The sequence below is a fragment of the Cheilinus undulatus genome, linkage group 15 (assembly GCF_018320785.1).
Source record: "Cheilinus undulatus linkage group 15, ASM1832078v1, whole genome shotgun sequence".
Classification (NCBI taxonomy): Eukaryota; Metazoa; Chordata; class Actinopteri; order Labriformes; family Labridae; genus Cheilinus; species Cheilinus undulatus.
Window position 1 is genome coordinate 27,782,965 of NC_054879.1, and position 26,337 is coordinate 27,809,301.

The 26,337-nt window shown below is 36.6% G+C and overlaps 2 protein-coding genes across 2 annotated transcripts in view; one reads left to right on the forward strand and one right to left on the reverse strand.

Moving 5' to 3' along the window:
* Nucleotides 1–121: 121 nt before the first annotated feature.
* Nucleotides 122–14,714, reverse strand: LOC121522355 (intraflagellar transport protein 88 homolog). The gene is made up of 10 exons (XM_041806596.1): nucleotides 14,582–14,714; nucleotides 14,286–14,401; nucleotides 13,131–13,183; nucleotides 12,556–12,597; nucleotides 12,318–12,424; nucleotides 10,164–10,197; nucleotides 7,807–7,821; nucleotides 7,562–7,612; nucleotides 1,732–1,842; nucleotides 122–606 (listed from the first exon to the last, which is right to left on the reverse strand). Exons 2-10 carry the CDS (start codon nucleotides 14,375–14,377, stop codon nucleotides 485–487), a joined length of 627 nt encoding a protein of 208 aa, XP_041662530.1. The 5' UTR covers nucleotides 14,378–14,401; nucleotides 14,582–14,714; the 3' UTR covers nucleotides 122–484.
* Nucleotides 14,715–19,211: 4,497 nt separating this feature from the next.
* The window catches only part of cryl1 (crystallin, lambda 1), a 42,154-nt gene continuing 35,028 nt past the window's right edge, over nucleotides 19,212–26,337 (forward strand). Inside the window, exons 1-3 of the mRNA XM_041807209.1 lie at nucleotides 19,212–19,346; nucleotides 20,102–20,209; nucleotides 22,068–22,194. Of these exons, the coding sequence (XP_041663143.1) occupies nucleotides 19,306–19,346; nucleotides 20,102–20,209; nucleotides 22,068–22,194 (276 nt within the window). The 5' untranslated portion in view covers nucleotides 19,212–19,305. The remainder of the gene's footprint in view (nucleotides 19,347–20,101; nucleotides 20,210–22,067; nucleotides 22,195–26,337) is intronic.

The following is a 26,337-nucleotide window of genomic DNA, read 5'->3' on the forward strand; positions in this document are numbered from 1 at the left end:
AAATAGTCTTTAAGTTTACATGCACTTTACTTTTTCAGTGTTAATACAGAACTGTCATGTTTTTTACTTTTGTACTCCATCTGCACAACTAAGTTATTATTTTGCAAATTTTTATTTTCAGATGTTTTATTGCTCAAAAATGTGAGGTGACTTACCAAATATGTTCACATGGGATTGAAAATAATTATTAAAACATTGTCAACAAGTTATTTGTGTAATTCTGCTTCTTACTGAATCGACATTGAAGCACTTAAATCAATATCGAATTGATATTGATATCGAATCGAATCGCAACCTAAAGAATTGAAATCGAATTGAATTGTGAGGTTCTTAACAATGCCCAGCCCTAGTCTTTATCCTGTCACATTTCACTTAAGAGTTGTGTTTAAAATAATTCTGTTTTGTGCTGACTTTTCCTGCCTTTTAAAGAGTAGATAAAACAGAAAATGTTGAGAGTTGCAGTAAAGGCAGACAGTGAAAGCAGCTACTCCGGCAGCAGATCATCTCCCAGCTCTTCATCTACAAAGCCGTCATCTTCCACCCGTTTCTTTGCACCCGTCTTCGGTCTCTCCATCTGCGGCCCCAGAGGGTCCATGTAAGATGCATCTACACATGAGGAAAACAAAGGTTTTATTAGTCAGAAAATGTTCCAGACGTGTTTCTGAGTGTCAGTAACAATCTTAGCTTACCACGATCATGAAAACAAGATAATTTAGGTAAAACAGTTCCGCTGTACACTGATCTTTTTGATCGTTTCATGGGTGGTAAATGAGCGCACCTTTACTTCCTTTACAGCACGATGTATGCTCTTCCCCTCTCAACAGCTCTCACTTTGATTTAAGTGAGGAAAAGAAGGAGCCAGGGCGCATACTTTAGTTTAAAAAGAGAGAGAGCTTAAAATGATGATGGCAAGGCATCCACTGAGATGGTTCTGAGTTGGTGCATTTTAAGAATCGGCAAAGACCTGTTTGCTTTTCTACAGGCTGTCATGACAGCTACGTCATGACATCATGGTAAATGTAACTGTGATTCTCCGTTTTCCCAGCAACACTGGTGCCGAATTCTGGAACAACAACACAAATGGCAGATCCTGTTGCGCTTCAAGTGTTGCTGTTGGCTTTTTGCACTTTCCCTGAAGTCACTGGATTTTTGTTGCTCGTCATGACTTTTGTGAACAGCGATTATGTATAAGGAGACAGGTAACTATGGATCATATCATAATTTGCATTTAAACCTGGCTTGTAACCTCATCTGACCACTTCTGCTTTGTTTTTCTGTCAAATTGTATTTTTGCAGTCTCTTTCAAACTTGAGTCTTTAAAACAACACTCTTCCTTGTCGTACATTCTAATACCTCCCCTGGCCACAGACGTAAGCAAAGAGTTGGTTCCATGCTGGAACTAGTCTTTCTAGACCAAAACCAGTTCTTCGGCCATGGACAACAGAGGAACTGGTGCTTGGCTAAGCTCTGGCTCTGAACCAGCCCTAGAACCGGCTTGGTGGGTAAAGGGTAACAGTGGGTAAGGAGCTAAATCATTTAAGATGTTAAACTAGGACACAAATTTGAAGATACCTAACAATTCTCAAAGCTTAGAAGATGGTGCTTCTCTAGAATCCTACAGAGATGATGTAGCTTGGAATATGCCATCTAGATTTTTAAAGAGACTACATGAGGTAGCTTGCACCATTTCACTGATAAGAGAGAGACAATCAAAAAAGGAGATTTTCTTACCTAATTCTTTTGGGCTGCTCGCCTCATACGGCTCATGCAAACCAGGAAGTGACCTCATCTTGGTGCTCAGACACTCTCCTTTAGTGCTGCTGCTGCTGCTGCAGCTGCTGTCTGCAATGACACAAACGTACACATTAGATTTAGACACATTTAAAAGGTGTTCCTTAAAGCTGGAAAGACTCATGTTTTGTTAGAGAGCAGCGATGAAACTTAAAACTAAACCTCATGGTGTCATGACGCATGTGAACGTGGCCTGCTTGCCCTTGGTCAGTTAACAAATATAAACTGAAAACCAAGCAAGAGACCATTCATCTCCTAATTCAGCCACAATTATACAAATGGCTCTCCCCAGCTGTTTAATAGAAGTGTATTACTGCAGTTTATGATTGCTCATACCATCATTGTTATGAACAAGGTTAGAATGACAGAGACACTCTACAGACACTCACATCTGTTTCAGTTTCACACTGAAGCAGACAAACTTCAAAATGCACAAAGGTCAAAGTGAAAGTAACTCCTTTTTCTCACATTGTGAAAAGTAAATATGGTGGAGATGTGAGATTTTTTATCATACAGAGACACAAACTTATGAAATATCTTTGTATGTGCAAGTGAAGCTCAGCAGTTCCCACACGTGGGATGAATGTTTCTCTAACACATAAATATGTGAAGTTGATACTAGTACAATAATCCTCCAAATAAGACCCTGGAGCTTTCCATGTTTAGGCTAAGCATTTATAGTTTCTTATCTTTATTGTGTATTTTGACTTCTTTGCATGCTTTCTAATAAGCTTCCCGTAAGTTTGATTTCAGCACATGGAGACTTAAGTTCATCTATTGGAGTTTGATTATTTTAGCTTGATGTTTCCTGCAATTTAACCAGAAATGTGTTGCTGATTAGCCCCAGGAAGAGGTATTTGTATGACTTTTTCGGTCTGGGACATGATAAGAAGGATAGAGAGTTTGAGTGGGTTCTTTCCAAACAAAATACATGTAATTATTTATTAAATTAAAATGGTTATTTGAAAGATCCACTCTAAATCTGGCCCTTAAGTGGACACATTTTAGGGTAATAAAGGTGCTTATTAAGTGTTTAAAGAAAGGAGTTCTTATAATAAGCTGAATAACAAAACTGATGATTGCTTGTTTGATATAGTTGTCCATTACGTATATTCGTTTATCAAAATGTTCTTTGAGAAGAGCGAGTGTGCATTTTCAGACTTGTGTCTCCTGTGTGCGAAAAGAGCAGTAGCTCTACAATGGAAAACATGAACAAAGCAAGTATGCATAAATATATACAAGATCTACAAACAGGCAATGCTTTGGAGGACTTGCAGACATTAAAAAATGAAATCTGTGAGTGTTTGAAAATATCTGGGGGAGTTTCATTCAGCTTTCTGAAAAAAAAAAATGCTCATAATGATCCAGAAAAGAAAATGACAGGGTGGTTCATGTTAGTTAAAACTTCTACATCATGCTTTTGCCGCAACTTCTGCATCATGTTTGTTCTACAAAAAATGGCTATAAAAGTACTTCATCCCCTAGGATGTTTTACACTTTCATTGTTTTTTTTTTATCAATCATTATCAATATAATTTGGCTTTATTGACCAAAAAAAATTTAAAAACCCTTTTTGTGCCTTTTTTAGATAGAGGAGGACAGTGGATAGAGTCGGGAACAGGGTCAAGAGTGGGGGAGAGACATGCGATGAAGGGCCTCAGGCCGGATTCGAACCTGAGCTGCCCGTGTACATGGGGAGCGCCTTTAACCACTAGGCCACCTGCTCCCCTAAAAACCCTTTTTAATGTCAAAGTCAAAACAGATTTCTATAAAGTAATGTCAATTAAATAAAAACATGTAACGTAAAATAAGTGACTGCATAAATATTTACCCCTTTAAAGTGACTAACCCAATTCAACAGAGGTCCAGCCAAATGGTACTAGGAATCTCACAATTAGTGAAATGGGGATCACCTGAGTGCAGTGAATGTGTCTCAGGTGATTGTAGTATAAACACACCTGTGTCTGGAAGGTCCAGTCACTGGCTAATCAGTATCCCTCGCTACCATTACACCATGAGGACAAAAGAACACTCCAAGTAACTCAGAGAAAAGGTTACTGAAAAGTTTAAGACAGGGGATGGTTACAAAAAATTTCCAAGGCACTGCACATCCCCCAGAGTTCAGTTAAATCAATCATCAAGAACTGGAAGAAATATGGCACATGTGTAAATCTGTCTTGATCAGGCTGTCCTCACAAATTGCAGAAGAGTCCACACAAGAAGACTAGTGAGAGAGGCCACAAAGACACCTTTGACTACTCTGAAGAAGCTACAAACTTCAGCAGCTGAGATGGGAAGGACTAATTATTCAACAACTGTTGCCTAGGTTCTTCACCAGTCAAAGTTTTATGGGAAAGTGGTAAAGAGAAAGCCACTGTTGAAGAAACTCAGATTAAATCTGGACTGGAATCCACCGAAAGGCATTTGGGAGACTCCATGGTCAAGTGGAAGAAAGTTCTTTGGTCTGATGTGACCAAAATGGGACTTAAGACAAGATCTATTTTTGGTGGACACCAAACATTACACATAACCACAAAGAAGCATAGTTGTGGCAGCATCATGCTGTGGGGATGCTTCTAGGTAGCCGTCCCTGGAAGGTTTGTAAAGGTAGAAGGTAAAATGAATGCAGAAAAATAATGACCTGAAGCATACAGAGAAAGCTGCGCAGAAATGGTTTAAAGACAACAAGGTGAATGTTCTGGACTGGCTGAGTTAAAGCCCAGACTTCAATCTGACAGGACTTGAAAATAACTTTTCATGCCAGATCCCCATGCAACTTGACAGCGCTTGAGCAGTTTTGCAAAGAAGAATGGAGACAAATAGCAGTGTCCAGATGTACAAGCCTGATTGAAACCTATCCACACAGACTCAGTGCTGTGACTACAGCCAAAGATGACTCTACTAAATACTTGCTTGAAGGAGGTTAATGTTTACGCAGTCACTTATTCTACATCCCCTTTTTTCAACTGGCATAATTTTGTCTCCTACTGAAAATGTATGGCACATTATAAAGCACAGGATATGACAATGGAAACCCTGCACTGTTGAGCTCAGCTGAACACCAGAACCGCCTCAGACCCTAATCACTTCAGACTGCACACAAGGTTTATGGATATGTTGGAAATGTATGTGACTGTGTGTTTTAGTGTAAATGTGTGTGTTCCAGGCTGTGGTGATGGGCTGACAGAGCGGTCCAGTGAGCTGAAGGACAGATGTGATTACAGACAGCAGCAGCCCACATCTGGCTGCCAGGTAGCTTTTAAACAGCTGATAGCAGGACGCAGAGAGCTGACAAACAGGAGGCCTGATATTCTACCTTTCCTCACGGGCTGAAATGTCTCACTTGTGGCCTCACAAACTGCTGTCAAACTGAAACTTGTCCTGGGGAATGTTTTTTTCCTCTTTTCTTTTCTTGGACTGTCTCAGAGGAGTTTCTATTTTACAGTCCACAATTGCAAGAGTTGGAAAAGAGGGATGATACAGCAGGTTGGAAGCCAGGCTGAAAAGCCATCATGTGCAACAGTTTCCACATATAAAATTATGTAATTACGTTTCAGACTCCTCAGCACAAATGGCAATAATAGTTCTGCAACAGAGAAGAAGATCGATACTTGAAACTCCCATCCAAGAAACTTTCAAGACCATCAATCGTAGCAAAAATTTAGAAAAATGCACTGACTAAATGCTGATTCATAGGAGAAGAAGAGAAGGAAAACAATAGAAAGCAATAACAAAGACTTAAAATACAAATATTTTAAGAAGGATATAGGTGATAACTGGACTTTTTAAAGTGTTTTTTCTAGTTGTGGGTCAAAGACTAAGGCATAACTTTCTTCTTGACACAAACACTCCATTTACAGAGCTGAAGATTCGCTGACTTAGCAGAAAAGATGGAAACTCAAAGGTGCAGTAGAGGTTTTCTCAGATATCTGACAGAAAGTTTGGGGCGATGGCTTCCTCCTCTGCAGTGTGAACTCTCAATGCAAACACTGAACCAACCACAGTCCGACATCACGGCTGCCTGTCAGGAGATTTCTGGACCTTTTTCAGATGTTTTGACACAAACAGTATACTTAGGTTTCTGAATTTGAATGTTGACATCATGGAAGAGAGTTTTGACCGTTCCCTTATGCTGAGTCATGCAAACTTCTTTTGGGTAATGTTTAGTAGTTAAAGGATTTGTATTTCTTATCAGGCATGATTGGTTTACATCGAATAATAAAAAGGTAATGACCTCTAAAAAGCCATCGAGACTAAATCAATGTGTTATACCAAGGTTGTTTGATTTTCCGATACTTTGATACTATTGATAGATTGATCATATTTTAAAATTACAAAATTTCAGCAGATAATACAGTACTGTAAAAAATGATAAGTGAAGTGTGATATTTTGCTCAAAATTATCTGACTTATCTAGCTGGTTTAACTCATTTGGTAGAGCAGGAGCTCATATATAGAGGCTTGAGTACTCAACGCACTGGTCACTAACCTGATGCACCAGAAAGTCTGTTTCATATATTCTGATTATATGTCAGACATGACAGATGGCAGACATAGAGTCTGGCAAATCCATCTGTTTTGCACGGTTAACTGGTCAAGGGATAGATTCTCCGATCCCAGCACTATTCGGTGCATGTCTTCAGCCACTATCACTCACCCTTATTCCTGTCTCTGTTCAGCTGTCCTGTCACAATAGAGGCCAAAAAATAATCTTTGAAAATAAAAATCAGGGCACCGGTTTAGCTCAGTTGGTAGAGTGGGCACCAATACATGTTTGGTGAACTTCCTCAAAAACTTTCTCCCTATAGCTCCTATTTCTTACAGGCTGCCCTACCCAATAAAGACAAAAGCCCCAAAATAATCTTAAAATAAATAAATAGGCAAATAAAAAACTTCAATTTATTTGGATTACCAAACAACAGCAAAATAAAAAGAAGCACTGACTGCTGGAAGTGAACCTTTACAGAACACTCTATGTTAATATTAATTTATTTTATCTTCTGTTTAGAATTTAGGTTGTTTTTGTTGATTGTTTATGTTCTTTATGTGGCACTGTTTTATGTAAAGTGCGAAATAAATACAGTCATTTAGGGATCCATGATAATATCAGTGTCAGAGATTATAGCTAAAAAAAGATCATTATCAGTCCTGGCAAATGTAAAAGCTTTTGCCAAAATATCTGACCAATGTATATCACCTTTACGTTTCAGCAAAGTTAGGAGAATTCATTGTATTTTTAAAGTTTAAGTCTTATAAAAAGGGCCTCATTTTTACTTAGTGCACTAATAAACTCAGTCTATCAGCAGGTTGTTATAGTGCTGTTTGTAGGTCTCAAAAAGGCACAAAAAGTTTTGTTTGACTCTTAAAAATATATTTAGACATCATGTAGATATAATCCAAAGATGAGCCTTGAGCCTTTATTGTGGAATCAAATGGTCATTGTCTTATTTTGCGCCTGTTTCTCAACTAAGACACTATCACTGCAATAATGCAGAGAAGGAAGATTAGATCAAACACATCTGTTGCTGGGGTTCATGTAATCATTGTAGAGGACAAAGACAAAGAAACAAAATCTGTAACTTAAATAAGAACATCTTTTCAAAGACATCAGAGGTGAATGTGCTGGTAACAGATAAAATAATGTGTTTTCAAAACTCATCAAAATTTCTTTGAATCCTCTTAGTGGCAAAAATTGGAAACTACTAAAACGAAATGGCATTATTAAAATCTACACTTGGATTTTTTACTCTGGAGAAAGGATGTTACATACCTCGCCCTGAGTCCAACAGTGGACTGAGTAGTTTGGGCTCAGACTGAGAATCTTCTCAGCCAAGAGGAAGCAGACAGAGATTACAGATGAAGCCAGAGAAAAAGCAGAACAGCAGAAACACAAAGGAAAGAAACATCACAGAGTTAGAGTGAAAAATAACTGCAGGGAGAAGGAATGACATGAACATCTATGAAAAAGCTTTTGAGAAATGATTTGTAGGCACTTTATCACCTTCGCTCTCTCACCTGTTTCGTCCGTGTCTGATGAGCCGTGAGAAAGTAAAAGAGGAGTTTGGAGTTTAGTTGAACAACTTAAAAGCATAAGACTCAATACAAAAGGATAGAAAGAATGAAAAACAATGCAGGCAGGAAAAAAATAAAAAGGAGCAAACAGAACACAAGAGTTTGAGTTTTTCTAATCTAATTTATCAGGACAAAGGAGAATAATGGAAGTCTTGGCTGAGCGAAGTCTCCACCACATGAACAGGTGCTTGATATGTATTTAACTACTCTACAGTGCAGACATTCAGTTGCACCAGAGAGCAAAGCTGGGACTCGTTACAGTGTTTGGCAGCTCTCTGGTTTGACTGGATTGAGTTTAAATTCTGCCCAGGAGCCAGGAGTTTTCCAGAGATGGAGCCAGTCTGCAGAATATGTCTGTGTTTGTTGATCTGTTGTGGAGAGCCTAAAACTGGGGAAGTTTATCCTTTCATATGTCTGTAGAGGCTTTAAAATCTTCGTATAGCTCAGAGTTTTATCCTGCAGTGATGTGAGGCTGCGTTGTGAATCTGCATGAGGTCTGTTTATCCGGGCTGGATGTAAGAATTAAGTTGGCCGAGTAGGATTAATAATACAATTCAGGAAGGTGTTTGACTTAAGGCTGTCAAAATTTTGGATAATTTGACATTTTTTCAAGACCATTTAACCCCAAAGCTGCCACTAAACAAAGAGAGAGTGGCAGAAGTCTATTAAAATGTACATCTCAGTAAATAATGGCATATTAGTCCATTTATCATCTTATAAAAATAGAGACGCTGCAGTGATGTGATTTACAAATAAGCATAGACCAGAGGAGACGATACCGTCTAACTGCATAGACATACTGGCGAGGTTTCTGTCCTGAAATGTTGCCAATGCATTTGTGCAAATTAGACGGTGTGTAGACATTTGCTTGCAATGCTTGGTAATTAAAGACAAAAAAAATTCTCCAAGTACTTCTAATTTTGTGGCCACGACATTTAAACATGTATTTATATTTTTAAGGGGTATAAATTAAGGTTGAAAATTCTGCAATTGTGACAACCTATATGACCTTTAAGTAGCTTAACTGGAAATAGATCAGGATTACAGCATCACATCCAAATCCTGTTACATTTTCAAGCACTGACGTCAAAATTACCCATTATGTCAGACTGTTGTCTGGGCTAGTTTGTTTTTCCGTTATGACAGATGAACAAATGGAAAATAATCCATGATATATAATGATATTTATGTTGCTAACTATTGCAGCTCTGACACTATAACAATCTAATGGTTGTTTTAGGATCATCTCTCTGTTACTTTATTTCATCATTAAAAAAATAAAGTGTTTACACAAACACCATGCTTGGGTTTCCTAACCTGACTTTTATGTGACAGAAGTGTTCTGACTGCTCTCTTTGGCTGTGTTTATTTTCTTAAGAATATTTTCAACTTTCAAAAATGCTAATTTTGTAAACAGGATACCACTTGAGCTTTAACTCAAAACTATCATGTTGGTTTTTTTTTTTTTTTTCAGAAAAATTTTAATCTCTCAGTATAAATAAACCCATGGTACTAGGGCTGGGTGATATGATAACTTTGCTTTTTTACACTAAACCTGATTTGCAATTTTAATAGATTTTAGAAAAATAAAGCGGCTCAAAACAAGTTTTTTATGTTTTCAGTAAAATTTAACAGCAGAAAACTGAATATTCTGTACAATAGCAATTAGCAAATATCAGCATCAGAAGAATACTGCATTTCTTTATTTATATGTCATTTCTTGTCATCTCTTCTAATGAATCTGTGGCAAATCAAGATTTTTCAGCACTTGGTCAAAAGTGCATTTTAATACAAATGTCCTCAAAAACCTGTGTTTAAGAACACTGGTTGTATGTGAGCAGTGTGTGTATCAAAGAAGGATCTTTTTCCACAGGTTAAAATCATTAAAGTTAAAATCTGGATTTTCACATTTCCAAAAATACATTTTATTTATAAAATTGATTCTTTATATTGCCCAGGCCTGCAATGTTAGTACTGAAATTGTGCATTAGTGAGTTATATCTTCTCAAATTATTTCCGTCATAAGTTTTGAAGATGTTTTTTTTTTTCTTCTGTGAGAACGGTTTAAAATCTATCGGACAAATACAATGTCTGAAACAAATTATAACTAATAAACAATTAAAAATCATTTTGATCATGCACTGGTGACCAGTGAAAGCAATCTAGTCTAGATTCTATAAGTGATATGATTTTAAATGTTTTTGACTAGCTTATTTAGAACAGTTTAAAACAAGAGAATGAGGCTTGAAACACAGCCCATCCCATTCTTAAAATACACCATGAGTCATGTTCTCTTCGACCTCTGCCGCTGCCCTCTCGCCCAGACTTCACCCTCTGCAGGAAGAGATCAAAGTAGGAATAAATAGAGAAATTTACATCAAAATTGCAGACAAGAGAGAGAATAAACATGCACTAAGTCAAGACAGTTTCTCGACATGAAAAAAGCTGACACCAGTATCCTTTTCAAAAAGCTGTGCAGAAACATTCAAATCTGAAATCAAGTAAAGAAAATGTTCAAGTATGGATGAATTTTAAAAAGGCATGTGTAAACTCTCTAAAAATTCCAGCTCAAGCCAGACAAAAACTGACTGAGTCCAAAGAAGGAATATCACTGCAACAGGCAATAAAGATAGATAGCAAAGAGGGATATGGACATTTTGGCAGCAAAAACACATCCAACCTAAGCAAATATTTAAAAACTAGTAATTTACTCTTCTAAATTGTATTCCTTTCCATTAAACCCCACACTGAGCAGATTTAAAGAGTTTAAGTTGTTTTCTGTGTCGTACAGTTTGGAGATTTGGGGATTTTAAAGGTCGTACTCTGACTCTGTCTCCATGTCTGTTTGCAGGATTGTTTCTAAGTTTCCAATAGCATTTCTGGGCTAACTTAAGCCCAGCTGCTCGGGGTTTAATAAAGTCATCCTCCTCATCTGTTCCTGGCTATGACAAATATCTCCTCAACACCATGGCACACGTCCCTGTAGCTTTTAACGTCTCTCTTCCTGTGAAACTTTGATGACCCTAGACCATAGCCAGTGTCGTTCACTAGACTGATTCTTGTTTGACATAGGTCAATGCATCATTCTAGATAAGGATGCAGTTAATGGATGCATGGTGTGATTTTATAGCATTTGAGTAGATCTAGAATAGCAAAACAAGAGAAAAAAAGCAAATTGTAACAGCTAGGATGGCTTAACCTGCATGTATTACATTAAACACCTGCAAGAAACATGTGACTGTATGTATGAACCTACTGACAAAATATTTGCTTTTGACAGACCTTATCTATAAAGCTTTAGAGTGAATTGAAGCACCCAGACAGAACCATTTTAAACCATTGCTATATAAAACAGGGTCAAAGTATTGAAAATTTTGATAGTCTTACTCCTGATAATGCTACACTAATGATGAAGTACTTATCCAGTCTATACAGATATCTCATGGGAGCAGCCTAAACACAACACTGTGTGGCCTAAAAACATTAACTACAAACAAATCAAATGTTTCTAATGAACCAGCACAACATGTTGAACAGCTGTACAGACTCTAACATTTTGATTCATGGAAAAACAACAAAGAGTAGAACAGCTGGTTTTCATGTATTTCTGAAGCTGCTGAGAAAACTGACCCAATTTTATGGTGAGAGGATGTGATCATGTTTTCAATCAGCGCATTCATGAGCTGGAATCAATGAAAAATCAGGATGCAAAGACATGAAGAAGAGAAAATTAATGAGAGCTCATGAAGGGTTTTAATATTTGACTGTAGAACAAGGAGGTCATTTAGGAGGCTGTTTATCAAATGTGCTGCTTGATTTAAATGGTATATTGATAAAGAAGACAGCTCATACGCTGACAAGATGTCCTTTTTACACACATTGTTTAATTTTTCTATTCCCTGAGCTGTATAATCATAGCTTGCCTTATTTCTACATAATTAACTCTGTTTCATCTCTTTAAACACACTGTGCTTTATACACCCATTAAGGCTGCCCAACTATGGAAAAATCAGTGTAATAACTTTACTTCTGTATGTGTGGAAAAATTATAAATAAAGTTGTGAAAAATAAAATATGGTTATAACAGCTCAACTTCACAGTGAAGCTTTTTATTCACCAATTTTTGCCTGTAATGATCGTTTTATGTGCTCCTCTGCCTTTTTAGTCTCCTGAGTGTTCATCTGGAACATTTATTACACAATATAAATTTAAACATTATCTTTGTTGATTAGTATTTGCTTTTATGCACAACAGCACCAGTAGATCACCTGTTATTCAATAACTGTCATTATTTTGTTTTTTCTTGTGATGAAACTGCAGCTTTTTTCCTGTACTTTTGGTGTTTTCTGTGACACTTCCAATGATATAAGTAAAAGTTTCTGCTCATTAACAGTCTTTTTTTTTACATTTATGTACCCCTAAACTGTAAAGGTGTTAAACCTTGAGAGGTGTACCTGTTCTCTGATCTCTTTCATCTTCTCAACCTTCTTCAGTTTTGTGGCGTATTCTTGGACTTCCTTCAGTCCCGTATCGGTGCACAGCCTCACCAAGAACCGCAGGCCTAACAAAAACTCACACTTTTACTGACTTTTGTCAACTCTGATGAGCAAAGTGTCTCTGGTTACTGAAATTAATGTTGTAAATGGTGTAAAAACCAGGATGAATTACATTCAACGTTTTCTGGGAACTTACGGTGAATGTCTTTGTAGGTTTCCAGAGCTTTCTGGTAGTTTCCTGTAAAGCAAAAAAACACACAATTTAAATGAGCACATTTCTGAAACTCCAAGAGTCTAACTGAATTAATTGAGCAAATGCTGCTGCTAGTAGGCTGTTGGAATTATCATTTAAATAATAATACTTTGTCCAACTAAGCTTGTATTTGTCCATATACAGCATCCTAACAGCTTTGAGGCTCCCTATTGAACTTTAAAGTGTCATTCTGGTTTTATCAAATCATGCGGCCATCTCTGTTTTGATTACAACACTTCAAATTTACTGTTTAAGGCATGTTTAGAGCCAGATAGAGAGTTGTTATCCAGTTGTATTGCATTAAAGTAACCTGAAAAATAAATCTTCCTAAGAGGTTGCAAACAATTTGAATTGGTAGAAAACTTTTGATGTTTAAGGTACTCAGAATTCAAGCTGACAAAGAGGTAGGATCTAGGAATAACAACGTGATCCGGATTTTAGATAAGAATTATTAGAGAAAATATGGTAACACACTATTTTCATAAGGCATAAAATGTAACAAAGAGTTTCATTCTCACCACTTCTCCTGTAGCAGCTCGCCACCATTAGCTGCCACTTCACCTGAGTAGGTCTGAGAAATAAAAACAAATAATCACAAAAATGAAGACCCACCCAGCACAGAACTTTTTATCAAGTTTATGACCTGCAAACTACAGTAGGTGATGTTAACATCAATTCTGATGTTTATGAAACACTGACTGCTATTCATCATACAGTCTTGAATTTTATAAACCTTTCCTTTCCTTTCCTTTCCTCTCTCCCTTCCTCACAACCTTCCAATCTTCCTTCTCCCCCTCCTTTCTTACATATTTTCTTTCCTTCTCTCATTCCTTCTCCATTCATCCTTCCTTATATCCATTCCTTCCTTCTTTCCTTCAGTCCCTCCCTTCATCTTTCCCTCATTCCTTCCCTTTACTTCCTTCCTACCTTATCCTCCTTCATTCCTTTTGTCCCCCTATCCCTACCTCTTTCCTCACTTCCATTCTTTCTTTCCTCCCTCCCTCCCTAACCTCTCCCTACATCTTTCTTTCCTTCCATTCAAAGTTAGGAAAATTTGAATGTCATGAGTTAAAATGATTTAACACGTCATTTGTTGTTGAGACAAACACCTGAGTCTTGGAAAGCAAACAGAGACAGACATGCAAATTGCTGGGATACATCTTGTTACTATGATTTTAAAAAGCTAATGCCCTCTAATAGATGCCTCAAACATCCATGCTTCCTGCCCACTTTTTGAGTCCCTTTTGAGGTTTCTGCATGGGTGGGGTTTAGCTCGAACATGAGATTAAATTAACTTTCATATGAATGAAATTGGTACAAAAAATATTCAAATTCAGCTGGAAGGCAAACAAAATTAAATCATCTGTCCTCTTTCCCCAAACTATTTCCAGATGTGTAGAAAGCTTTCTGATGAAAGAAGACAAGAATCAAAATGAAATTAAATATCAGAAAAATCACTCCATCATTTCAGGAAAGTGTAGAAGTGCAGACATCATGGTACAAATATTTCTCAGGATGATACGATAACTTTGAAAACCTGACCACATCAAAAATAATGTTTGGCACTGGGTTAAGTAGAAATGCAAGGAGATGCGACTAAAATTAATTTAACCCACATGTATGTGGGTTTAATATTCATGCTTTTTATCTTTTTAAAATTTGTGACAACTTACTGTCTGAGTTTGGCTCTTTCAAAGTACTGGATGGCCTTTTCAAAGAAATGTGTCTTTATGTAGTATGCAGCGAGCCACTCAATCACATCCATGTTGGAGGGTAAGTACCTGAAGGACTGGACAAGAAAAAAAGCCAACAACATCAGAGCACAGAGAGGAAATCAGAGCTGAGATGTCAAAGGAAACATTCAGAATTCTTGAGGTAAAAATACTCTGAAAGCAACCAATGGACAATTAATAAAAGCTTCATTACAGTGGTAAACTTGGTCAAAAATGTAAGGGGCGTCTGATAATACCTTTATGCTTAGGTCTCTGATTGGATGGCCTTTTCCCCATACCCTACGAAGATGTTAATATCAATTTTTTTCTGACCAGCTGTAGGGCTCCAATGCTCTGTGCCATGCAGCTCTCTTTTATCAGGTCATTCACTTTCTTCTCCAAGATCTTGATCTTCTCCTCAGGCCTGCAGGAGGACAGACACAAAAACACAATGTTCAAAGATGCTTTTTTCCACCACTTCACAAGATTTTTCCGTTCAAGGCTGTTAAGCATTCACTTAATATTATAAGAATTACAGAACCCACGATTTTGTCTCTTAATCAAATATGAAAGCTGTAATGCAGTAGCAGATGAAAGCTGTACAGCTCATCCTTTGCAATGTATAACTAAACTAAAAATGCTTTTCAATAATCGAATTTTCACAGTTTCACACAGTTCATGTAATAAGGAGCCTATAAATGCATATGAATTTATTGGGGTTTTTTCCAAGGAAAACAATCAGCTTGGAGGATGCAGGGATTATTGAAAAAGAAACAGTGAAACACTGATGTAAATTCTAAGATAACAACTCACGTGTCCTCGTTCTTTGCTTCAAGTGGAGGAGCAGGGCCCCTAGCCTGGCCCAGAGGGTCAAAGGCAGAGCCTGAAAATAAAAATTATACCCATAATTATCACTGTAATAACACCTGGATTAATCACCGACTGATCTTTAAAAATCTTGTATAGGTTCATATTTTAATTCATTTAGTTTTAGACGGTTATAGTGAATAAAAATTGAAACAGTTTGTTGTCCCACACTGACTCTATACAACTTGGTTATTTCAAAAGTTATCATTTGCGCACACTGTAAGCGGAAATAGCATACAAGTCAAATGAAAAATCATATGATTATCCAAATCCACACATATTTAAGGAGAATGTATCACAAAAACAACTACAACAGATATCCATTTGTGTCTTCCTTAAACTCACCATGGACGAGGGAGGAGGTGTAACCTGCTGCTCTGACAGCAGTCATTGGTCGAGCTGCTCCATCCTGTCACATTTCAGATTAGCAGAGAAACAGAATCAAACATATTAATTATGGCTTCATATTTTTGCAGTTTTCTTTGCATAAATAAAGCTCCATTAAAATATCAGGCAAAGAATGAGGATATCTTTAAGTCTTAAATACATGATATTGGCCTGTTGTGAACAGAGTCAACAATGAAACCTAAAATAAAAATAAAACTAACAGTGGTCAAAATAAATTCACTACACATGAGATAGTAATTGTGATTTGGTGCTGTCAACTTATGCCTGTTAAAAACTATATTGGACTTCAAATGCACAATCTCTATCTATTTGTCGTTCTCACTCACCTGCACAGCTCCTGTCATAAGTCTGCCCATTGAAGATGCCAGGGGAACACGAGACTTCATGAAACAATAACATTGATGAGAATAATTTAGTCATGTTTACCTGCCCATTTATTATGCAAGACCATATTTGACAATAGTATACTTTATTTGACAATAGCAGTTAAAGCTTGTGCTTAAATTGCTCTTTCAAGTTAAGTTATTTCAGGGGCAATTCTTTATCTTTAAATGTTTGCAATACAGTGGAAACAGTCCTTTTTGAAGTTGTTACACTGTTAACACCAAAAAAAAAGCTAATTTTATCCACACAGCAACTGTGCTACTCTTATCTGTGCATAAATATCATTTTCATAAATGTTCTGAAACTGGCATCATCACAATTATTCCAATTAACTGAACTTACTCCAAAGGAAGAACCTAAAGTCTGAGTTCCAATAGCTGTGCCAGGAAATTCTTCAGTCATCTGGATGGAAAAAAAATGACATTTCAAAAATATGGCAATAAAGACAAAAACAGAATCATCAGTATGCATTTCATCCTTCTACTGATACTCAGTACTAACGTTCAACAATGCTCACCGGCAGTCTTCTTCCATGACTGGTCCTTACAGCTTGCTGGAAGTCCACATCATTCTCCAACTCCTAAAAATGGGTCAACAGTTAGTCTTTGTTTTTCGGAATTTTAACTAGAGCTGGGCAATTAATCCAAAAATAATCAATACTGACATTTTAAGCCTCTAACCAACGTAAACCTGCCATGTCAATTAAAATATTTGACTTTTTACAAAAAAACATTTTCATTTTAGCTGATGTGTGTTTTGATTTCAAATGTTTCAATGAATAAACAGAAATTGTTCATCTGTGCCTGTTCCTTTCAGTTGTTTGTTCTAAAATTATACAAATATTTACAGAACAAACAGAGTCGGAGATTGAGGGTAGAATAATCGTTCATTAATCATAATCGAGGTAAAAAAGTTCAATTAATCCTGATTTTTATTTTTGACATAATCGCCCAGCCCTAATTTCTACTGTACAATGCAAAAAACAGATGCTGAATTTATGAGTGTATTAGATGTATTGCATAAAAAATGTATTGAAACAATTTTTTTTAAAGAAGGAGAGTCTAAACTTTTGCCACAGAGGGCCACAAAAATAAGGATCATGTGGCAAATTATACTTCAGCTGTAAGATATAAAAGTTATTTCAATGTAAGTAAAGATACGCTAAATAATTGGCTCATTGATGGCTAACAAGGTAAATAGCCAATTATTTCAAGAATATGGGGGGCCAATCTGATTACTGGGGAGGGGGGGGGGGTCAGCTACCAGTACCCTAGCAACCAATAAGACAATGAGAATACATGAGATACTGCCATGTGTACCTAGTGCTTAAAGCAAGTAAATACAGTCAAGCACAAATTTAACTTTCTAGTATTGTCTAAATATCATTTCATGTAGAATTTGTTCCGTGCAAATGAAGTATGGATGGTGGAACATTTAGCCATAGTTTGGACAGACCTGGTGTAAAGAATAACAATCTGAAAAAAAAGTAGTTCATTTATTACTGGGAGAAAATTCAGGCATTGGAGTCGCTCTGGTACAAGATATTTTCATGAACACGTGGGAAAAACATGAAAAAAAAAAGTTGTCAGACAAATGATAAATACAAGTTTACAATGGTAAATGGATAACAATAACCAAGAAATGCCAGTATTACATGCAAACAGACAAACTTCACACTTAATTAAAATAAGTAATAAAGCTTAGAGATAAAATGCTTGGAGATGGGGTTTGATTAGATGGTTTAGAATCAAAATAAAGCTGCACAATTAATCTAATTGCAATCATAACTGCAATGTTTGACTAAGCAATTCCTTAATGGCATTCAACTTTGTAATTATTTTTGTATTAAGCAATATTTAAAAGGTTTAACAAATACCTGCAGAAGGGCCATTAAGTTTATAATATTCCCACTCTTGCACTTTGTAGAAGTACCTTTATTTTCAAAACAGGAAAATCTTTAATTTTTTTAAAATTCAGGTATTGTTTTTTTTTAAGGGTTGGCTGATATATTTTTCAGGGCTAATATTGAAAAAACACCTTTAACCCAGAACACAAATTATAACCAGAAAATTACCAAATTTTCAAATACAAAATACCAAATGTCGGCATCAATAATTAGCCCAGCCACTCACTGGCCTACCCCTATTTTTCATGTTACTTATTTGTATGTTTTGAATAGAGAAGTACACACTTCAAGTCTATCATCATTCGCTGCATTCTCACTGACTACTAAGCAAGTAGGCTCCAGATACCATTTATGCATTATGTCGTATTTGCAATCGCCAGTCGCAATACTGTGAAGCATATCGCAATCGCGCAATCGCACAATGCAGCATAAAATTAAATCAGATAAATATGAAATTTAAGACTGGAATAAATTCACAAGTTTTTTTACTTAAAAATAAACACTATGTTTACATTCCCTAAGAACATTATGGGATTGGAATGGCTATTCCAGTTATTAGTCAAGCCCTCAGGCGTTGCTAGGGGAAAGAAAATGTTTTTAGTAAAACTTTCTATTTTGATCACAAAACATATGAAATTATAAATTAGTACTTTTAATAATTATTTTCGTTGGCGTGAGTGACCATGTATAAGCGGGTTAATGCCCTTCAAAGGTATACCGTGTAGCTTTAAATGTTTTTGAATTACTTGACAATTGCTTAATAGCAGCCAATTTCAGATGTGCCTAATAACGTTAATGCGTAACTTCTAACTTACCTTGGAGTCAAATGTCGGATTATAATCGTTCCCCCTGACCTCACTCCATAGCCAGATGCACATGTTCCATTGCTAGTTCTGTAATGAAGTGAAACAGCGTAATATCTACGAATATTTAGCAGAAATCACCTCAGAAGTAAGAGTTTACAGCACAGACGGTTTGTTGTCTTCTCATAGTAGCAATCCCACAATTCACAGCGGCAAGGGTGGGAGGGTTAAGATTTGGAGCCTCTGATTTGTCGCATACACGTCAGTCACATGTGAGCGTGAACGTAATTGGCTGAGGCTGAGTTCATACGTTGCTAGGATACGTGTGTATGCTAACCGTCTGATCTTTTATCGCATACAGACCTATCTCGGTTTTTATAACGTCTTTGACATAAAACACACAATTAAGCTTAGTGAAAGGTAACTAAAAAGGAGGATGTATTCTTATTTTTTTTTAAATGTTAACAATACAATGGACTTCATCCCCTCGGGCTCTTTGGACCTTCTAGGCTGCCTTACCGTCGTCGAGCAACGTGACACCAAATAGGCGGTGCAACGATTCTCATGGAATTACCGTAGTAGTTTGTCCGATCTGAACTCTGTACAGACTGAAATGAGTTGTTCAGACATGAAGGTTATTACCGTAATTGGCAGGTGAGTAAAAACAACTTTGTTTCAGTGTTATAACGCTGTTTATTGTGTGCCAATATTGGCTTCTATGAATCTGAATGAAACGTAAGCATTTAAATGTGTTTAATCCTACTGTATTTTTACTTTCTAGATTGGTTAAGTTGCTTAAGTCAATTCTAAAAAGGTTGTGCCGCACAATGTAATGAAATAGCGACAAAACCTGCAGGAACATGTCGAATACGTGTTTAGAGCTTGACTAAGCTAACTAGTTGTATTTAATTTGACATCTTGGAACTTATCAAAGTTACCGTTTTCAATTCTTGTATCAATAAATCTGGTAATCATAGACAAGACGCCGTTTTGACAACACAAGGGCGTATTTTTGTACGCTTAAACTTTCGGTATCCTGCCTATGTGCATTTCTGCAAACTCAGCTAAATGAAGGGACCTTTTCAGACCTGGAAAGTAAATACTAAATGACAGAGCTCAAATATGTTGGACAGAATGGCGAAACCCAGTGAAATCTTACATTTATTGCAGGATTCCCCCTCTGATTGTGGTAATGTCTATGGGAAATGAGTTAACCGCGGGAATCACAGAGATGAGAAAGATATAGCCACTTTACAGCTGCACAAAATAACAAAAAGGCAGGTTAAGGTTAAAAAATAAGCCAATTCCCTAATTCTGCCCTGTAACTTGTTAATTGCAATGTTGGTTTTGCCCTCTTTAGATATACGATCCCAAATGTCTTATTGCTCATATTTGTATGTGTATTTCAGTGGGTTGATTGGACGCTCCTGGTCCATGGTGTTCATCAGCGGAGGCTACAATGTGAAGATCTATGACAACCAACCAGGGCAGGCTGCCAATGCCATCAAAGAGATCAGGTCAGCACTACTGCACAATACGTCCATTGTTTCCTAGCATACACCAGCATTTGATACAGTCTCAAGTAAAACTGAGGTTACTGAGTCTGTGCATCATACTGGGTTGTCAAAATGTATCATGTCTAAAAGTCTGGGAGACAACTTAGGGATGACTACATTTATGCTGGGTTAACTTAATTATGTCTGCACCTTTTGGGTGAAAATGTGATGCTTAGAAGTGTACTTTCATTTCTGTATATAATGATGATTCTTCAAAATCACCATTGTTTTCTGTGTTCTTTAACTATGAGAAATATACTATATTGTCTGATAACAGCGCATGAACATGCAATCCGAATTCCAGTAAATATAAGTCACAAACATTTAAGGGGAATTTTACCAAAAACACAGTTGAACTCATAAATACTAGAGGGCTGAAAGGAATAAACGTTCTGGTGCTCAGAGCATCCCTGCAATGTGGATAAGTTCAGTTAACCTTGTCATTTTATTTCTGACATGATTTGGAGTTTCTTTTTTTAATAGCTTGTTTTTAGCTCAAATGATCATTTCCATCTTTTCTTTGAAGTGGCGTTATATGCCTTTAAGCATATGGTATTCACAAATTTCAGATTTATATTATAGCCTGTCCTTTGTAATCTGTTGAAACTATTAATGTGCTGGCAATGTTTTGTCTGTTTATTTAAGTAGAATGAAATACAAAGCCAATGTGGTTGTACCACAAATTAAGAATTAATTCTTTGTCTGGTTATTCTAGATGTCTGTTTTTTTTAATAGAAAAGGATTTTGATAATATTTTTATTTTGCTCATTATTTTCCTAGTATATTAAGCTTTGCATAATTGTTGTTTCCAGACAAATACCCATGTATAATCCCCACTAGATGCCGCCATGCTCCCACATAACTCAAACAAAGGAATGCTTTCCATTCACAAGTCTTGAGTTGCAAAACATGAAGGGTCCATTAACCAGATGTGTAATGGTGACTTGCTCCTGAACACTCATTAGAGCCCTGTCCAAAATGTAACCCCCCTTTTCTTTTAAGGTTTTGCAGAGAGGACACGTGGCCATTGCATGATCAGTGACTTCCTGCTTTAATAGGAACACTTGGAAAAACACATGCTCAAGTCTAATAACTGTCATAGCATAGTCATGGCAGGTTAAACATTAGTGTGGAATGACAAAGTGCTTTTGGGGAAAGTCTCCTGAGGAAAACACTTTCTGACAAAAACATCTTGGAAGATTATCAAAAATCATAGAAACTGTAAAGCTGACCAAATTTTTGATGTCCAGGTTTTAAAATCAATTGATTTCACCGTAGCTGCTAGAAAACACCTTACCAGTTTCTGCTTTTCTTGCCTTTCTTTATACTTTGGCTCTGAAGATTCAGTAAGCCTCTTTGAACTGCAGAGGGGGACATCGCACTGGTCTTTCAGGTTTACATCAGCTCAGTCTATAAATGTTATGAACTAATATCATATTTCTGTTGTCAAATGCATTCAGGTTTGTTTAGATCCCATTTTATAAAACATCTGATTAATCATCAATCAAGTTTAAAATGCTTATATAAGTGGCAAACAGCAAGATTGTTTTATTTTTTTGTCTTGACTGTAAAACTAACCTGACAGCAATCATGCGCCAAACCATAAAGCTAACCTCAAAAACTACCTTGAGGGTTTGTGGCCAAACTATTTTGTCTTTTACATGAGACTCTTAATGAACTATTCACAGCTGGTACATATAAGTCATGATTATATCAATATAGGAGTAAAGCCACATGCACACAGGATAGATTTTAAAATGTAAAGACTTGGATGCAGATGAGTGTAAGCAATGCTTTTTTTACTTTGTGTTGTTGTCAGGAAGCAGCTGGAGGAGTTAGAGGGAGCCAACATGCTGAGAGGTGAGCTGATGGCCACACAGCAGCTCGCCCTGCTCAGCAGCTACGATGACTTGGCTCAGGCACTGGAGGGAGCCTTCTTTGTCCAGGTGACACACCAAACTACACCCAGCAGCAATACAAGCACACACCTCTCTCTGTTTCTCTCACATGATTAATCGAGACTAATTGGCGCCAGTTAATTATTAACATTTTCACCCTTTTCATATTTAGCATGACTAATTCATCACCAGATGTATTCAGATTTTGATTACCACTCTCAAACTCTTGGCACGTCATAACACTGAGGTGTAGGTACTCTTCAGTGTTGATATTATTTCAGTACTGTATGTTTAACTGTTGGTCTGTCCATGCATAAATTAAAGTCACAAACAATAAAACATGAATGCAGATTTAGACTTCCATTGTTTTGCCATTTTCAGAATTACACTATTATGCCTTAAGAGGGCGCCACATGACCAACACTGGGAAAAGGGTGACACTCCATAGCAACTACACACTATTAAGCATCAATGAGGGATTAAGTAATACTACATAGTTCATTTCTACAAAGCATTGCTCCTGCATTCATTCTCTGAATTTTATAACTACTAGTAGGACCATGTTAAACAGGATTGTGGAAGTTTGCTGCTTTTTCCTGCTAATTCAGTCTGTGTCCAGGCAGCAAGTAGTCACATGGTCATGTAACTTTCAAAGACCTTTATCATTTGTCACAAAGGAGTAGTAATAACATTGACCAGAAGAACATAAGAAACTTTGCAATCTTAAAAGTAAATGTCAGGCTCATTTTACCTTTGTTACAGTTATGAATCAAGTGTTTATAAGGAGTGAAAGCAGAATCACTTAACACATTATAGATGCATGCACTACTTACCAATAAAATATCTTGTTATTAAGGTTTTTAATCTTAATTTTTAAATGTTTTCTGTTAAATGTCTTTAATCTTGTGTATTGCTTCTAGGCTGTTTGCCACAATGACATTTCATTGTATTGCATTTGATGACTTTGAAGTGTCTTGTCTTGTCCTGACTTTGCTTAACTTGACTTGACTTGACTTGACTTGCCTCACCTCGCCTCGCTTTGTCTCATCTCATCTCATTTTATCTTATGTCTCTTACCCTGTACACTACATACAAATAAGTACTTGTTAAGAGAAACAGTGCTTTAAAGAGGATTCATTAAGGACTAACTACTAATAAGCTAATGCTTCAACGGTGCTTAATAGTGCATAGTAATAAGTGTCCCATTTAATATTTAGTTAAAGTGTTTTCTAAAAAGAAACTTGTAATGAATAGATGCACAATATTATTGGCATGATACTGGTGCCACCAGATATTAGCTTAAAAATTTAAGCGTATCTTCAGATATGAAAATTTCTGCCATTACAGCTGATGTATTCACTATACATATCAGTTGTGTAAATTGTATAATGGCCTAAAATATTAGCAAAATGTATGTAGAAGCATACCATTAAGTATAGATGGTTGTTGAATGCGCTGCACACTTAAGGAGGCCTACTGCGAACCCTGAACATTTTGAACGAAACCCCAAGCATGAAGCAACTACCAGACTGCCTATTTCTCCGCTCCTCTTTCAGCTCTGTGTGACTGATCCTCTCTTTGAAGTTGGCATTGCAGACTCCTGGTGTTCTTTACTGTAAAAAAGTGTATATACATCAGTATCAATAACTGTATCAGCTAAAATTAGTTTGGAAATAATGGCATACCAGATATCGACTCAAACCCAATGTGGAACAGCCCCAGTAATGACTCAGAGGCCTCCTATGTCTTTGTCTACATGTACCATATTCAATGGGGTTAGAAATAAAAAAATTTCAGTTTTAAGTTTAAAAAGTATCAGCATATCTGAAAACAGTGGGTGAGGTTAAGCAATGGCTAAGGATTCTGTATTAAAGAGTAATTAGTGTTATGATATGTTCACTACTGCAGTAGTGACTGAGTTTGGATTGTGTCATCTCATCAGCATTAACACCAAGTTTTTCAGACTGATAAATTATTGAACCTAGCTTCTCTAACATAAAATTTCAGATGAACCTTGTATTTACTTTCAATTAAAACATAAGTGTCCTCTACTTAACCTGAATATATATTAAATATTTCTAAGGATACAGTCTTATATTATGACTCATGACCTACTTAAAGCAGTACTTAACCTACTTAAGCTTTCTTATTAATGGTAACCACTACCAACAGCAGAGCTTCACTTTCTCAAAGATTCACGAGCAGGTTGTTGTAGAAAGACATGTCATGCTCTTCAAATCCCCGGGTGGCATCTTTAACACCCTTTCACTCATCTTGTTTTGTTATTCTGAGATGACTACACAAACACACTCAACAATGGACACCTGTTTATCACTACTCTGTCATCAGGTGTGACACAGGCCCTCTAAATAAAATGGAACGTTCACTTTTAAAACTGTGTGTTACTCTGACTCTGCAGACAATAGAGCTCTTCATTACAGAGTCAGGAAGGGTGAGAATAAATCAATACTCAGTGAGTCCACCCTCACCAGGAACAATAGAAGACTTATTAGACAGAGGGAAGAATGCAAAGTTTCCTGCTCAGATAGTCACCTTACAGTTCCTGATGGCATAAAACCATCTACTGAATACCTCACTTATTGACCTCTGCTTTTCCAGATAGGTAGAAAGAGTTAAAGAGTTTCTATGGTAACTGGTTTAATCAGCTAGCCTATTAGCTAAATGATGTCACAGTTTTGTTGAGTGAATAATACAGGACATACTTAGAGATACCACAATGTACATAGAGAGCCCCTCCTAACATTCCTACGTTTTTTTCCTGGACAGCTATATCCCATATGAACTCAGTGCTTGTACTTGAAAATGTATTGTTACTAAATAGAAGAGGGAATATGACACTCTACTAATGAAAAAACCTAAACTTAATTTTCACAGTTTGAACGATATATAAATCTAACTGTATCCAAAATACTATAGAAATAAAAAGAACAACTAAACACATTTGGAACTTTATTTAAAGATTTTTGTCGAGGTAGAAAAGCACTTCCTGTCCTGTTTTTGTGAAACAGAAAGTCTCTGACGTAGTCACACTGTTAATGAGTGGAGCGTCATGTTATTACGCATTCATTCAGGCGGCTATGCTGCTTGCTCAGCCAGTTGTTGCAGTTCTACACACAGGTGAATGCTATTATAAGAGCATCCCAACTCAAAGCTATAGCTTTTGGCAGCCACTCCTTTTTCAACACTGTCACAGCAAATGGTTCAAAACCCAAACTGGTTTTATCCAGTTTCATGAATGTGTGAATAACTTGCCTTGAACTTTTTGGTTAGATTAAATCATAAAAAGAAAGAGTAAAGTTTCATCTGTAGCTTGATGTTTCCAAAGAAAAACAAAAGAGTGCCTATGTGTTGGTGTGAGAAGTCAAATGTGTATCTATGCTGTGATACTTTGTAAAGTAAGGGTGAAAACAAAGTGTACTCAAAAAATCAGAGTTACAAAGTGGTGCTGACAGATTGTGGCTATGTGTCAAACAGTGGATGCTGAACTCATTAATGCTAATAGACACCATGCTCTACAGAGACCACATGAATGAGGCTTCACTGGTATCTTAACACCACAAAAATTTGCCTTTGACACATGTCAAAATATTTTCAGTAGCTGTATTTTGTTATGTGTTGCTCATCAAAAAACAAGCTACCTGTTTGATTATGTCTAGAGCAGGGGTGTAGAACTCAAGGCCCAGGGGGCCAAATCCTGTCTGTGGTACAGTTGTATCCGGCCCCCAAGATAATTTTTGTATTATAACTGGCCTACCGGTACAAGGTCTGTGTAAACTTTACCTTAATGATTCAAAAAATCCTTGTTAAATTATAGAAATCTGAAAAAGTACAGTGTAAAAATAATTAGATAAAAAGTAAGGAAGTTTTGCATGTCACAATTCTGACTTAAACTTACGATTTTGACTTTTTTTTCACATTTTGACCTTTTCATGTCACATTTTAACCTTCAAGATTCACAATTTAAAATTCTAAGTGATATTTTTACCTTTTGAACTTCTGATTTTGACTTTCTATCACAAGTATTTGCCTTTTAAAAACTGTATTTTCCCTTTAAGTTTTGTGTTTTGACCTTCTAACAAATAAGTTTGACTTTTTATCTCAGACTTTGAGCCTTTAAAGTTAGGGTATAGCGTTTTGACTTTTTTCATCTCAGAATGATTTGTTATCAGC

Bases quoted from the DNA above. Each gene is read 5' to 3' on its own strand.
- LOC121522355 (XM_041806596.1), bottom strand. From the start codon at position 14,377: ATGGATGTGATTGAGTGGCTCGCTGCATACTACATAAAGACACATTTC. The intron at 12,598-13,130 runs GTGAGAATGAAA...TTTGCTTTACAG, and splicing joins GAGCTGCTACAGGAGAAGTG to GAAACTACCAGAAAGCTCTG. The intron at 10,198-12,317 runs GTACACCTCTCA...CTCTTCCTGCAG, and splicing joins TGAAAGAGATCAGAGAACAG to AGGGTGAAGTCTGGGCGAGA.